We start from the raw sequence: 16,629 nt of genomic DNA, 5'->3' as shown, positions 1-16,629 counted from the left end.
TAAATAATCAAACTTACAAAGTTAGTTATATCAGTAACCAACCCTATTAACTTTTAAATAATATTTAAACACAAATATTTCATCTAAAAGGCCTGCCAGGCACTTTCATTATCTTTCCAGGAAGGATTTGAGGTGGCTTCTAAGAATACATAAAATAAGTAAAGTAGAGCAAGGTAAATCAAACCCTCAACTTTCTCATCAATAAAATAAGGATATTATTGGGAATTCCCTGGCAGTCCAATGGTTAGGACTCCACGCTTCCACTGCACGGGGCACGGGTTCGATCCCTGGTTGGGGAACTAAGATCCTGCATGCCACGTGGCTCGGCCAAAGGAAAAAAAAAATCAAATATTGTCTCAGTCAAACAAGGCTCTTAAAAAAAATAAGGCTATTATTACCATTTTATAAAACTATTTGTTTTCTAAAAGATACGATGTGACCGAGAACGGACTTAATAACTATAAGTTCCCCACCCCAATACCCTTCTTACCCTAGACTATGCTCAAATCGATTGTGTGAAGCTCCTGGAAAAACATAGTAACCGCCTCCCAACTGCTTAATATATCGCAGGCGCTGAAATTGAGGTGTGTCGATGATTCGGATGAGAAGAGGGTGAAATTCAATGTGACCATGGATAGGATCATTAATCACCTAGAAAATTATAAATTAATGTGAATAACAATACATAACACCATCTAAAATTTTGTCCAGTCATTCCTATCTACAGTGCAAAGTCAAAGCTATTCATTTTTAAGTAAGAATAATACTAAGGGAAATGACAAGTTATGAATATCTTTACCTTATTTAGGTATCACTATCAGACAGAGCAACTATATTGGACCTGATGGATTCTAATAATGGATTAATGGATTCTAACAACAGAAGGGTAAAGATTTCAATCTTTCTTTTATGTATATGAGTTCATTAGCCTTTAGTAAGTTAGTCTGGTATTCAAGTTAAACGTACTCATTTAACACACTCATTCAGATCACATACACTATTTTACCACAGGCACTGTATCTAATTTTTTTGTAAATGTATCTACCCATCACTATAATCCTTAATAAAAAAAAAAACCCTCCTACCATGTAGTAAACAATCATAGGCAGGAAGTACTATAAAATTCTACAGCACTTAATGTCTCTTAGAAGTACTTATTTATACTTAGTAAACATACATTTCACAATTATTCATTACTCTAAGCTTAAACAGGGGCTTTAAATATGGGTGAAGATTTAATGCTCCTCTATGTTTCTTTAAATAAAGATAACATCTTTCTTAATTGTCCATAACTGTCTTTTAAAAAGAATGTTTCAGAATAAAAAAAGGAACATGATAAATGATCTAATCCATGATTTTCAAACTGCTTCAAATGGTTCCATGAAGTTCCTAAAAAATGTATGGAATTCTGGGAGGTGAAGGGCCTTGTCTGCCTCATTTACTGCCATATTCTCAGAACCCATCAAACAGCACAGTGCCTGGCACAGAGTAGGAACTCAGACATGTTTTGAATGACTGTTGAAACATTATTGAAAAGTAATACATGTTAACAAGCTATTATAGTTACAGTGTACCAAGTATATCTTTAATAATACGCCAAGAATGACGTCAAGGTATCTCAGGAATAGAAGGATGTTGTAATTCAACCCTGTGAATGTCCTTATCAGAGAAGAAAAAGTTGCACAATTTTTAAATATATGAAAATCATATACTGGTCTATTCTTTCTCCCTTATACAAGATCAATGTAACCATGAAACGAATGAGAATCTATTTTTTAAATTAATTAATTAATTAATTTATTTATTTTTGGCTGTGTTGGGTTTTAGTTGCTGCACGTGGGCTTTCTCTAGTTGTGCCGAGTGTGGGCTACTCTTCGTTGCAGTGCACGGGCTTCTCATTGTGGTGGCTTCTCTTGCTGTGAAGCACGGGCTCTAGGCATGTGGGCTTCAGTAGTTGTGGCAAGCAGGCTCAGTAGTTGTGGCTCGTGGGCTCTAGAGCCCAGGCTCAGTAGTTGTGGTGCACGGGCTTAGCTGCTTAGCAGCATGTGGGATCTTCCCGGACCAGGGCTTGAACCTGTGTTCCCTGTATTGGCAGGCAGATTCTTAACCACTGCACCATCATGAAAGTCCCAAGAATCTATTTTATTTTGAAAAATTATCAAAGAAAAATCCTATAATCTACTTTTAATCCATTTAAACATCTAAAAGTCTTCACTGTCAATTTTTCACTGGTTAATAACTGTTTTTAAAAGAACGCAATGAAAATTATTTTTAACTTAATACCATAACACACACTCTCCTTTCATGTCAAAATGCATCATGAACAGTTTCTCATGTTTTTACAAATCTTAATAATTATCACTGTAATGGCTCTGTTTCATTGATGAACCGACATTTTTAAACCATTCCCCTAATGTGATACTGGAAATTCTGTTTAGTCAATTTCATATTCCCTTCGCAACCCTTAGTGTGTATATGTGATATTAAAGTGTTTTGATCACTTTTTAAAATTAATTTTTATTGGGGTATAGTTGCTTTACAACATTGTGTTCATTTCTGCTGTATAGCAAAGTGAATCAGTTATACATATACATATATCCACTCTTTTTTAGATTCTATTCCCATACAAGTCATTACAGAGTATTGAGTAGAGCTCTGATCATTGTATATAATGTTATTTTTGTTCTTGCGGTATTTTTTTGAGGTATAGTTGACTTACAGTATTATATTAGTTTCAGGTTACAACATAGTGATTCAAATTTTTTATAGAATATACTCCACTTACAGTTTTATAATATACTGGCTATATTCCCTGTGCCATACAGTATATCCTTGTAGCTTATTTTATACATAGTAGTTTGTACCTCTCAATCCCCTACTTCTATTTTGCCCCTCCCTCTTCCCTCTCCTAATTGCTAACCCCTAGTTTGTTCTCTATTATTCTTGAGCTTTTTGCTGTTTTGCTATATTCATTTGTTTCATTTTTTAGATTCCACACATAAGTGATAACACAGTATTTGTCTTTCTCTGACTTATTTCACTAGGAGTAATACCCTCCAAGTCCATCCATGTTGTTGCAAATAGCAGAATTTCACTCTTTCTTTATGGCTAAGTACTATTCCATTGCTTATATATAATATATCTTCTTTATCCATTCATCTGTTGATGGACACTTAGACTTCTTCAATATCTTGGCAATTGTAAATAATGCTGTTATGAATATTGCGATGCATGTATCTTTTCAAATTAGCATTTGTGTTTTCTTCAGATATACGCCTAGGAGTGGAACTGCTGGATCACATGGTAGTTCTATTTCCAGTTTTTTTGAGGAATCTCCATACTGTTTTACACAGTGGCTGTACCAATTTCCATTCCTACCAAGAGTGTACAAGGGTTCCCTTTTCTCTATACCCTCGCCAACATTTGTTATTTGTGGGCTTTTTTTTTTTTTAAAAAAGAATTATTTATTTATTTATTTTTGGCTGTGTTGGGTCTTCGTTTCTGTGCGAGGGCTTTCTCTAGTTGTGGCAAGCGGGAGCCACTCTTCATCGCGGTGCGCGGGCCTCTCACTATCGCGGCCTCTCTTGTTGCGGAGCACAGGCTCCAGACGCGCAGGCTCAGTAGTTGTGGCTCACGGGCCTAGTTGCTCCGTGGCATGTGGGATCTTCCCAGACCAGGGCTCAAACCCACGTCCCCTGCATTGGCAGGCAGATTTTCAACCACTGCGCCACCAGGGAAGCCCTATTTGTGGGCTTTTTGATGATAGCCATTATGACAGGTGTGAGATGATATCTCACTGTGGTTTTGATTTGCATTTCTCTGCTAATTAGTGATGTTGAGCATCTTTTCATCTGCCTGTTGGCCATACGTATGTCTTCTTTGGAAAAACTTCTATTCAGGTCTTATGTCCATTTTCCTTCTACTAATTTTGGGTTCTGTTTGTTCTTCTTTTTCTAGTTCCTTTAGATGTAAGGTTAGGTTATTTGAGATTTTTCTTTTTCCTGAGGTAGGTTTTTATTGCTATAAAGGTCCCTCTTAGAACTGCTTTTGCTGCATCCCTTAGATTTTGGATTGCTGTGTTTTCATTTTCACTTGTCTCCAAGTATTTTTTGATATTTTCCTTGATTTTTTTCAGTGATCCATTCGTTATTTAGTAGCATAATGTCTAGCCTCCACAGGTTTGTGTTTTTTGCAGTTTTTTCTTGTAGTTGATTTCTAGTCTCATAGCATTGTGGTCGGAAAAGACACTTGACATGATTTCAATTTTCTTAAATTTACTGAGACTTGTTTTGTGGCCTAGAACGTGATCTATCCTGGAGAGTGTTTCATGTGCACTTGAAAAGAATGTGTATTCTGGGACCTCCCTGGAGGCCCAGTGGTTAAGACTCTGAGCTTCTACTGCAGGGGGTGCGGGTTCAATCCCTGGCCAGGGAAATAAGAACCCACATGCTGCATGGCACAGCCAAAAAAAAAAAAGTGTATTCTGCTGCTTTTGGATGGAATATTCTCCATATATGTTACATTCATTTGGTCTAATATGTCATTTAACGCCTGTGTTTCCTAATTGATTTTCTGTCTGGATGATCTGTCCATTGGTGTAAGTGGGGTGTTAAAGTTCCTTACTATTATTGTGTTACTGTCAATTTCTCCCTTTATGTCTGTCAATATTTCCTTTATGTATTTAGGTGCTCCTATGTTGGGTACATATATATTTACAATTGTCATAACTTCTTCTTGGAGTGATCCCTTGATCATCATGTAGTGTCCTTCTTTGTCTCTTGTAACAGTCTTTGTTTTAAAGTTTATTTTGTCTAAGTTTTTGTTACCCCGGCTTTCTTTTGCTTTTGCTTTTTTAATATTTATTTATTTGGCTGCACTGGGTCTTAGTTGCGGCACACGGGATCTTCGTCATGGCATGCAGGATCTTTAGTTGCGGCATGCAGGATCTTTTAGTTGTGACATGCGTACCCCGGCTTTCTTTCGATTTCTATTTGCATGGAATACCTTTTTCCATTCTCTCACTTTGTCTGTGTTTCTTTAGGTCTGAAGTGAGTCTCTTGTAGGCAGTCTATATAAGGGTCTTGTTTTTGTACCCATTCATCCACTCCATGTCTTTTGATTGGAGCATTTGGTCCATTTACATTTAAAGTAATTATTGATAGGTATGTACTTATTGCCATTTTGTTAATTGTTTGGGGGTTGTTTTTGTAGTTCTTTTTTGTTCCTTTCTTCTTCCTTTGTTCTCCTCCCTTGTGATTTGATAACTATCTTTAGCATTATGTTTGCATTCCTTTCTCTTTTTTGTGTATGTATCTATTATAGGTTTTTAGTTTGTGCTTACCAGGAGGTTTATATATAGCAATCTATATATATAAATGATTATTTTAAGTTGCTGATCTCTTAATTTCAAATGCATTTTAACAACCTTACATTTTTACTCCCCTCCTGCCATGAGTACTGTTATCAGTGTCATATTTTACATCTTTTTGTTTTGTGTATCCCTTAACTGCTTACTGCAGATATAGATGATTTTACTTTTGCCTTTTAACCTTCCTACTAGTTCTGTACGTGGTTGATTGAATACCTTCACTGTATATTTGCCTTTACTAATGAGTTTTTTTCCTTTCATAATTTTCATGTTTCTAGTTGTGGCCTTTTCTTTTTTGCTTAGAGAATTGCCTTTAGCATTTCTTGTAAAGCTGGTTGTGGTGATGAACTTATTCAGGTTCTGCTTATCTGTAAAACTTGATTTCTCTATCAAATCTTACTGAGAACCTTGCCAGGTAGGTTCTTGGTTCTTGATATTCTACCACTCCCTTCTGGCCTGCAGAGTTTCTGCTAATAAGTCAGCTAATAGTCTATAGGAGTTCCTGCATACATAACTTGTTGCTTGTCCCTTGCTGCTTTTAATATTCTCTCTTAGTCTACTGTTGATGCCTTCTAGTGTATTTTTCATTTCAGTTATGGTATTCCTCATCTCTGCTTGGTTCTTCTCCATATTTTCTAACTCTTTGTTAAAAATTTCTAACATCTCACTCTGTGAATCCATTCTTCTCCTGAGTTCTTTGATCATATTTACTATCATTACCTTGAACTCTTTATCAGCTAGATTGTCTATCTCCACTTCACTTAGTTCTTTTGAGGTTTCATTTTGTTCAAATAAAATAAACATATTTTATTTAGTTTGGAACATATTCCTCTATTGTCTTGTTTAGTTTGGAACATATTCCTCTATTGTCTCATTTTGCCTAAATTGCTGTTTTTATTTCTATGTATCTGATATGTTGGTTATGTTTCCTGACCTTGGAGAAGTGACCTTTTATGGGAGACGTCCTATGTGTCCCAGCAGCGCACTCCCCTCTGGTCACTAGGGTTATATGTTCTAGGGGTGCCCCCAGTGCGAGCTGCATGGGTCCTTCTGTTGTGGTGGGCTGACTACTGTGCGTGGTCTGGTAGGCATGGCTGGCCCCCCAATTTGCTTGGTTGCCAGGCCCTACCTTGTGTGGAGGCTGCTAGCCACTGGATGGCAGGGCCGGCTCACAAGGTGGCTGGCTGCAGAATCCCAGGGGATCCTGGGGCTAATGCTGGCTCACTAGTGGGCAGAGCCAGGTTCTGAGATGAGTGGTTGTGAGGCTGAGGTTCCTGAATCTGGTGTTGGCCTGTTGGTGGGTGGGGCCAGTTCTTAACACTACTGGCTGTGAGTTCTAGGGTGTCCCAAAGCTGGTGCTAGCCTGCTGGTGAGTGGGGATGAATTCCAGGGTGGCTGGCTGAGGAGTCCAAAGTACCTCAGAGCTGGTGTTGGCTTGCTGATGGGTAGGTCCAGGGCCTGGGGTGTCACAGGGCTGTTGTCAGCCTGCTGGTGGGCAGGCGCAGGGCCCAGGGTGGGTCCCAGGCTAGTGCCAGCTCACTGGTGGGTGGAGCTGGTCCTGAGGTCTCTGGATGCAGGGCCCTGGGGGTCCCGAAGCTGAGAGTCTGCTGATGGGTGGGCCTGGATCCCAGGGTTGCTGACGGACGTACCCAAGGTGCCCCAGAGCTGGAACTGGCCTACTGGTGGGCAGGGTTAGGAGGTAGGGCCCCAGGACTGCTGCTGTACTGCTGATGTGTTGGCTGGGTCCTGACGGGGCAGGCTGTGGGGCTGCAGTGGTGCTGGGGCCTGTGTCTGCCCTCTGGTGGGCAGGATTGGGGTCTAGGAGCTCCTGGGACTGATGCCCACCCACTGGTGGGTAAAACTGGGTCCTGGGGCTAGTGCTGGCCCAATGGCGGGGGCACAGCTGGGTTCTGGGGTCTCTGGCTGCAGGACCCAGGGGTCCCAGAGCTGGTGTCAGACCACTGGGGGTGTGGTGGGGCTGGTTCCTGACACAGCTGGCTGTAGGGTCAGGGCTGTCCTGAAGCTTGTGTCAGCCCACTGGTGAGCGGGGCCAGATCCTTGGGTGGCTGGCTAAGGTGCCCAAGGTGTCTCAGAGCTGGTGTCTCCCAGTATTATTTAATATAATCTACTCCTTCTATAGTCACATGGTCCACTTACTTATCACTTTTAAAGGTATATGATATTCTACTGTGTTACTAGCCAAGCAGGATAAAACAATTCTATTGCCTTCTGTATATGCCAAGCACTGGCGATGAGGGATGAGTAAGTTACCATTCCTGCCCCCAGGAAAAATAATAGAATCTATTTGTAGAGTAGTGGGGAAAGAGAATGGGGAAAAAGAAACAAAAGAAGGAGTGGTCAGTTCTACCCTGAAGAAAGGGGAACAGGAGCCCTCAGAAAAAGATTCAGAGGTGGTGATTCTATAATTTCACACATATTAGGTAGACATTTCACTGTTTTAAAATTCACCAGGGACTTCCCTGGTCGTCCAGTGGTTAGGACTCTGTGCTTCCACTGTGGGGAGGGCACGGGTTAGATCCCTGATCAGGGAACTAGGATCCCCAAAGCCACAGAGCATGGCCAAAAAAAAAAATCACCAATACATTTGACAAATTAGTGCCTACTATGTCAAACACTGCACTTCATCCTCACTATTATGCAATTCCTGGCTTCAGAGGCCAATTGAACTAAATTTAGCACGAAGAAAACTAAGCCAAGAATAAGAGGTTATAGTCTTGGGTTAGGCAATGGTTTCTTAGATATGACACCAAATGCATAAGAGACAAAAGCAAAAATAGATACACTGGACTATATCAAAATTTAAAACTTTTGTGCTCCAAAGAACACCATCAAGAAACTAAAAAGAAGGGGCTTCCCTGGTGGCATGGTGGTTGAGAATCCACCTGCCAATGCAGGGGACACGGGTTTGATCCCTGGTCCGGGAGGATCCCACATGCTGCGGAGCAACTAAGCCCCTGCGCCACAACTACTGAGCCTGCGCTCTAGAGCCTGCGCTCTGCAATGAGGAGTGGCCCCTGCTCACCGAAACTAGAGAAAGCCTGCGCACAGCAATGAAGACCCAACGCAGCCAAAAATAAATAAATAAATAAATTTACAAAGAAGCAATACTGATTAAAAAAACAAAACAAAACTAAACTAAAAAGATAGGGAATTCCCTGGTGGTCCAGTGGTTAGGACTCTGCGCTTCCACTGCTGGGAGCCCAGGATTAATCCCTGGTCAGGGAACTAAGAGCCCGCAAGCCTCATGATGTGGTCTAAATATATAAGTAAAAAGACAGTAAAAAGATAATCCAGAGGATGGGAGAAAATATTTGCATATTATATATTTAATAAGGGAATTGTATCCTGAATATATAAAGAACTGTTACAATTTAAATTAGATTGTGGTGATGACTGAACAATTTTGTGAACTTTCTAAAAAACACTGACTTGTATATTTAAAATGAGTGAATAAAAGAATATATCTGGGGGCTTCCCCGGTGGCGCAGTGGTTGAGAGTTTGCCTGCCAGTGCAGGGGGACATGGGTTCGGGCCCTGGTCTGGGAAGATCCCACATGCCGCGGAGCAGCTGGGCCCGTGAGCCACAATTGCTGAGCCTGCGCGTCTGGAGCCTGTGCTCCGCAACAAGAGAGGCCGCGATGGTGAGAGGCCCGCGAACCGTGATGAGGAGTGGCCCCCGCTTGCCGTAGCTGGAGAGGGCCCTCGCATAGAAACGAAGACCCAACACAGCCAAAAATAAAAATAAATAAGTAAATAAAATTAAAAAAAAAAAAAAAAGATCATAAAAAAAAAGAATATATCTGTGTATAACTGAGTCACTTTGCTGTACAGCAGAGATTGGCACAACATTGTAAATCAACTACACTTCAATAAAAAATAAAATAAAATAAAATAAAATGAATGAATTGCAAGGTATGTGAATTATATCTCACTAAAGCTGTTTTTATTAAAAAAAAAAAAAACGTTAAAAAGTAACTAACACACCATTGTAAAGCAATTATACTCCAATAAAGATGTTAAAAAAAAAAAAAGGTAGATGCCAAATTAGGGTAGGAATCAATTCTTTGTTCAACTGTACTGCTGATGAAGCTAAGGTCAAAAAAGGTATCAATTTCATTACTAGACAGTGACTCACCGACTCAAGTACTTAGTAGCATTAAGATCTATTTTCAATGACTATAGTTTATATATGAGGTTAAACAATATTGTTTTTAATGAAAAATAGAAAAAATAAATACAAGGGGGCAAATGAAACTACTGACTGCCTTGAAAATTACTTCAAAAAGATTTTTTTTGGCTTCCCTTGTGGCAAAGTGGTTGAGAATCTGCCTGCCGATGCAGGGGACATGGGGTCGAGCCCTGGTCTGGGAAGATCCCACATGCCGCGGAGCAACTAGGCCCGTGAGCCACAACTACTGAGCCTGCGCGTCTGGAGCCTGTGCTCCGCAACAAGAGAGGCCGCGATAGTGAGAGGCCTGCGCACCGCGATGAAGAGTGGCCCCCGCTTGCCGCAACTAGAGAAAGCCCTCGCACAGAAACGAAGACCCAACACAGCCAAAAATAAATAAATAAGTAAATAATAATTAAAAAGCTCTTTAAAAAAAAAAAGATTTTTTGTTGCAAACTATGAAAATGTGACCTCAGAGATTATCTGAGATGATCTCAACTAATGAAGAAAACTCATCTTATCTCTGCCCTGCCTGATGAGAACACCCATGCTGCTGCTATTGAGAAAGGACAAAAAAGAATGCATGACAGCAACTGTCTCCCAACTGCAGGACAAAATATTTAGATATCATCCTTGGTAAGTGATTCTTCTATTTACTTCTTCATGAAAATGAAGTTTTTTAACATTAAGTAACTTTTTCAAAAAGGGCTGGGATTTGATCATTCCTCAAATAACAGATTTGCTCTAAGAACAACTACTTTGTCTGTAAAAGAAGATTCTTGTGGAATTGAACCTAACACATTTATTAAATATCTTCAAACATGATTTTCAATGAAAAATAAGCAGACTAACTTATAACAGTAAAATTGAAATTCATGTGCTCATAGGATCTGAGATAACTCAATATATAAAGCACCTCTGATGAAAAGTGCAAAAGATGACTGTGTAAAAGGGGAATGAGACCCCATCCCCTCTTCCAGGTCTGAAACTAAGTTTTCTTACCCTATAGATGTCAAAAGCGTAAACAATGTGGTACATTTCCTGTCACCAACCAATCAAGAAACATTTCTTTAATTACGGTATTAGAACCATACTGAAGAGCTTGTGAAAAATGCACATTTCTGGGTCTCTACTGTAAGTTCCCAGAATCAGAATTTCTGAGATGGGAGCTAGGCAGTTGACTGCTTGTTAAAATGATTCTTGGGACACTGAGTGTGAAAAACAAGGCTTTTGAAATGTCTGGAAGGGGGTGGAGGATGAGAAATAAACAATTATTGATAGATCAAATTTTAGGCATATATCTATTCTTTGGTCTACTGTTTGACAAAACAGTTTACCAAAACTGATAAGTAATTTTAATTTAAAAGTTATTCTATGACTAAGGGATAACTAGGGCTATATGTGTCGATATGGATATTTCTCAAAAATATAACATTATATGAAAGTTTAGAAGGTTACTTACTGTGAATGAAATTCCATTTATAAATGTTTAAAAAATATGTAAAACAATACTATATACTGTTTGTGGCTATACATACATATGTAGTAAAAATCTAAAAAAACATTCAAGAAAATGATTAAACACTTGGGGAAGAAAGGATGGAAACAGAATTCAAGAGGGGTACAAAGGAGGCCTTCTATTGTTTCTAATATTTTGTTCTAAAAATAACAGATCTGAAGCAAATTAGGCAAAACGGTAAGATTTGACAAGCTGGGCTTTTCTGTGTGCTTTTCTGCTTTTCTGTGTGCTTAAAATATTTTAGTTTTTCTCGTGGTTATTTTAGAAAATGCAGAAAATTTAGAAAAGTAAAAACCCATTACTCACAATCCTGTTACTGTAAAGAGATTTCTTTCCATTCTTTTAAAAATGAATTCTACATAACTCAGTTATATCACTTTATATTAAAAAAATAATAAACTCAGATTCCTCTTACCTTCATTGTATAAACATGAGTTTGATCCAGTTGTTGGATATTATTAAGCAGCTTTATTCTCTTCCCATAGGAACTAAAATTATAACAGGATAAGCAAATCTATCATTATTTGCTAAATAATAATCCCTGGAGTATATAATAGTATATAATCAACTTTAGGTTGTTAGAATAGAAGTCAGATTAAAAGGAACAGTTAATAATTCAAACATACTCCTACTAGAAACCCTCTCCTTCCTTTGCTTCTAAGACATGAGACTCTTCTGCCCTCAATCCTCTTCTCTCTTGGTAAATTCAGACTTCAACACTTCTCATACCTACATCACTGAATGCTCAATTTACACTTCAAACTTACTTTAACCTAATTGAGGCCAACATCTACCCTCATGATCCTAAATCTGCATGGCTCACGTAAGCGAAATCTCAAGATAGGTAAGTCTCTTTGAAGTAGAGCACAGTGATAATGAAAAAGGTCTTTGGAATCAGGCAGAACTGGCTCACATCTGCACGTGGAATCTCTATGACCTTGGAAAAGTCACTTAACCTTTATTGGTACACTTATGTTCTCATCTATAGCACAGATATAATACTATCTCCCTCACAGGGTTGGAGAGGGATTAAACAGTGTGTTCGGCACTGGGGATACAAAAGACTCAGTTCCTGCCCTCAAGAACTATAGGAGGATTTTAACTATGATTACAGGTGTTATAGAAATTATTATTGATGTTAAATTCAATATTTATCCCATCAGCAGTGTTTTAAGTACAAGAATCTAGGAGTTTATTAGTGTAACCAAGTGGTGAATATGTGAACAAAGTTATCTAACTAAACTGGCCAAAGATGTTACATATAGGAAGACTACATTTGTTTGAGAAACTGAGCCTTTGTCATATCAAAATAACTTTCAAAGAGAAATAATTATTGCTTACATCAACTAAGAAATAGTCACATCAAATGCAAATGTCTAGGATACAATGAAAGGAAACGCAGGACAATGTAAGACTTCTTGGCAGGGGTGGTTGTCAGTCATGTGATCAGTCCATGAATGGATTTTAAAAACTCTTTATAGTGATGAGTTGCAAAGGTCCAAGTTTGACTTATGAGCATCAGGTATGAATTATGCATGAATCAAATATATATGGTTTTAGCTTCATTTATACCTATCGTCCTCTATCAGTAATTACTCATAATGCTCCAGTCTTGAGAAAGAATTTAATAGGAATTAAACAACTCAAAATCCTATAATTCACATTCTTGTTCCATTAACACTTACTAATTGGTCTAGGCATGTTAGCCTGATACCTGGCTGAAGCAGGAGGCAAGGGGTTAGCCTTTATCAATCCTTTAGCTAATTAGACTGAAATGTAAATCTTTTGCTAAAAGTCCTAGATAGACTTGGAGCCAGAAGTACTACAATTGACCTCTATGTTGTCCCCCGAGACCCACAGTAACTACAGAATCTAAGAATGATTTTTTTGGAATGTAAAGAAGCATCATTAGAGCTGATAAACCATTAAAGCAGCATAGCTTGTGTTTTACTATTCCCCTACCCTCATCAGTTTGAAATATCAAGCACAGGGAAAGGCCAGGCTCCAAGAAGTACTTTAAGGCAGAGCTGTAACTGACACAGGTTAAGTATAGTTGCACAGTGGAGCATAACCAGGAATCACAGCATAAAATAATACCAAACCTAAACTAACCTCACAGCCCAGTCTTTTCCTCAACGGATACTCAGTATTCATCACTTAATTAGAAATCAAAAAGAAACTACTGTATTCATAAAGAAATCACATGGGGGGGGTGGGCAAAATGGGTGAAGGGGCTTCAAGAGGTACAAACTTCCAGTTTTAAAATAAATAAGTCATGAGAATGTAATGTACTGCATGATGACTATAGTCAATAATGTTGTAGTGCATGTTTAAAAGTTGCCAAGTGATGGTATACAATTTATGTTTTAAGCAGGGCAAGAAAATTTAAGCATAACATGTTCCCTGCTTGTACTGGGCCCTCCCTAATGTTCAATGTGCATTATACATTAACCAGACCTCCTCAAAGGTGGGAATGCCTGCTCAACTGTAAAAAACAATGCTTTTTTCCTTCTTCTGACGCCAACAATGTAACTCCTTAGAAGATTAATTTTTCCTTTCCTAATCCTGTAAGGGATCATGGTGATATACTGCTCCTATGTGCAGATCTGGACTATGTATCTTTGGTGAACTTTACATAAAATGTCAGTGTGTCACTTTGATGTACAATCTGTTATCTCGAAAATGTATATGACTGTTCCTTTGACTTCTAACAGGCAGAAGAGTCCTCAGAGTTTTCTAAAAGACTGTCTCTTGGGTTATAATCCTCAGGTTGGCTTGAATAAAACTCTCTATTTCTCCTTTAGATCGAATATTGATTAATTTTTTGTTGACCCAAGAGAGTAAATCTTTTTTTTGTTGTTTTTTGTTTTGTTTTGTTTTTTTTGCGCAGCTTGCAGGGTCTTAGTTTCCTGATCAGGGATCGAACCCTCACCCTCGGCAGTGAAAGCACAGACTCCTAACCACTGGACTGCCAGGGAATTCCAAAGAGAGTAAATCTTAAAGTTCTCGTCACAAGAAAAAAAATTTCTTTGTAATTTTGTATGGTGATAGAGGGTACTAGACTTATTGTGGTAATCACTTCGCAATATATACGAACATCGAATCATTACATTGTACACCTGAAACTAACGTAATATTATATGTCAATTATACCTCAATAAAAATATTTAATTTTTTTAAAAAAATCACTGATTAAAGTATATTTAAAAAGCCACCCAAAACCTGGAGGTGTGTTTGTTTTGGCAAAGGCTACGGCAAAATAAATACTTTAAACAAAGATTTGAGCCAGAATAGTTGGACTAAAATAAGATTTTATTTCCATATTTCATCATTTCTGAAATCTAATGTTTCTTACAACTGATGTGTACATTTAATGTGACAATATTTCTTATTTTTTTTTAGAAAAATCTTTTACCATCATCAGTTAATCATAAAACTGAGGAAATACAGGAGTACTTGTCTAAACTGGATTCCCCCTAGAAAGCAGAGTCTAGGACAAGAGCTTGCATACAGTTAATTTATTTTGGATGTGAATCCTGGGATATGGAGTGGAGGGCTAGAAAAGGTGAAACAGGAAATGAGGGGAAAATAATGCAAGGGTACATTAATAAGTTGGTTGCATTGGACCACTGTGAACAACTTCAACGGATCCCACTGAAATCCTCAAAGGCAGCTCTGTCCAGGAGAACTTAGTCATGATGGAAATATTCTATATCTGCCCTGTTCAGCATGGTAGCCACCAGCCATAAGTGGCTACTGAGCACCTGAATTATGGATAGTATAACTGAGAAATTAAAATTTTCACTTCATTTAATTTTAATTAATTTTAACACATAGGTAGTGGCTGCTGTATAGGAAAACACAGCTCTAAGGAGTACTGCAGAATCCACCTCAGAGTTAAGAGGTGGGCACAAAAAGACATGACATATAGTGTTCCTTTTGGAATTTTTACTGTTTTGTTAACTCATGTGTCCCAAGTTCCTGGAAGAATGGCTAACACATAGTGAGCCCTCCATAAAATATTTGTTGAATAAATCAACAGCATTTGGGTCCACAAAGTATATGGTTCCCTTTAAAAGCAAAACTCTATTAGAAAAAATTCCATTCAGTTCAAACAATAAGCTACTATTATACATAAGAAATAGGTAGTAAGGGGGCTTTGGGGGGACAGAGGGGGCTGATACATAATTATGAAAGAGGCAAGATTAGGTTCCCAAGGATTCTGACCCAAAGGAGGCTTATTGAAAGTCAGTAAAATGTTCTAAAGTGATCTTTTCCCTCAATCTACTTGCATTATCAATTAACCAAACAACAGTGCATGAAGTAATTCAGTATAATCTTTTGTTCTGATTCTTTGGTTACTGTTTCCACAAACAACACTTAGCTAAGTGGAATTCCAGAAGAAAAGACCATATTTTACCACTGTTGCCAATTCCCTAATAGAAATAGAGTCTCTACTTTAAGGAAGGTTTAAATATTGATTGGATCTTCAACTGAGATATTTAAAGTGGACTTACAGGGCTTCCCTGGTGGCGCAGTGGTGGAGAATCTGCCTGCCAATGCAGGGGACACGGGTTCGAGCCCTGGTCTGGGAAGCTCCCACATGCCACGGAGCGACTAGGCCTGTGAGCCACAATTACTGAGCCTGCGCCTCTGGAGCCTGTGCTCCGCAACAAGAGAGGCCGCGATAGTGAGAGGCCCGCGCACCGCGATGAAGAGTGGCCCCCGCTTGCCACAACTAGAGAAAGCCCTCACGCAGAAACGAAGACCCAACACAACCATAAATAAATAAACAAATAAATAAAAAATTAAAAAAAATAAAAAAATAAAAAAAATAAAGTGGACTTACATAAATCTAGACCCTAGAATCTCCAGTCATATATAGGGATCTCAACCTACATATATAATTTATGAAGGGCTTAACATGTGCTAATCACTCTACATACATTGTCTCATTATTATTATCCATTTCACAGGTGCAGAAACTGAAGGGTTAAATAAATTGTCCCCAAGTCATACAACTGAAAAGTGCCAAACCACTTTGGATAGTGTCTTTAAATCTAATACCAGGGAAGCATTCCAGCCTTAAGTAGCTTTAGAAAGACCTAGAAATATACTCAAGATAGGGTTGTAGCCTTGATTTTTCTTGCCAACATTTTTTTCCTATCAATTCTTCCACATTTTCTGGAGTGTATAATTCAATTATTCTGAACTTGAGAGTAAAAAGTTGGTCACTACAAACTTCATGAAGGCTTGTTAGCAAAATTTTTAAAACAGGAATCATTAGTAATATTTAACATAGGATTTGCACAGCAAAAACAAACAAAAACAACTCTTAGACAGCAGGTGTGGTATTCTGTTTTAAAACCTGTGCAGATTAAAAATGAGGACACTTAATATCAGCAATCTTGGGCTTTGTCTGTTCAGTGTGAATAAAAAGGTCTTAAGTGTGCTTGGCTACAATGTGAATTTTATCATTCTTACCTTATTCCAAGGTCTTCAAGAAGAGAGTCATCAAGAAAGGGCAGTATTGAACCTGTGATTTTCTTCTCT

At 38.4% G+C, this 16,629-nt stretch overlaps 1 protein-coding gene across 3 annotated transcripts in view; it reads right to left on the bottom strand.

Moving 5' to 3' along the window:
- Nucleotides 1–16,629, bottom strand: part of SAMHD1 (SAM and HD domain containing deoxynucleoside triphosphate triphosphohydrolase 1) — a 65,288-nt gene that overhangs the window by 43,469 nt on the left and 5,190 nt on the right. For all 3 annotated transcript variants that reach the window (XM_082430188.1, XM_082430190.1, XM_082430189.1), the window contains exons 2-4: nt 16,561–16,627; nt 11,492–11,564; nt 491–651 (exon numbers count right to left, since the gene is read on the bottom strand). In XM_082430188.1, coding sequence (XP_082286314.1) covers nt 491–651; nt 11,492–11,564; nt 16,561–16,627 — 301 coding nt within the window. The remainder of the gene's footprint in view (nt 1–490; nt 652–11,491; nt 11,565–16,560; nt 16,628–16,629) is intronic.

The sequence above is a fragment of the Balaenoptera physalus genome, assembly GCF_965194825.1.
Source record: "Balaenoptera physalus genome assembly, chromosome: 16".
NCBI classification, from domain to species: Eukaryota; Metazoa; Chordata; class Mammalia; order Artiodactyla; family Balaenopteridae; genus Balaenoptera; species Balaenoptera physalus.
The sequence above is the reverse complement of the archived record's forward strand: the minus strand, read 5'-3'. Positions and strand labels throughout refer to the sequence as shown.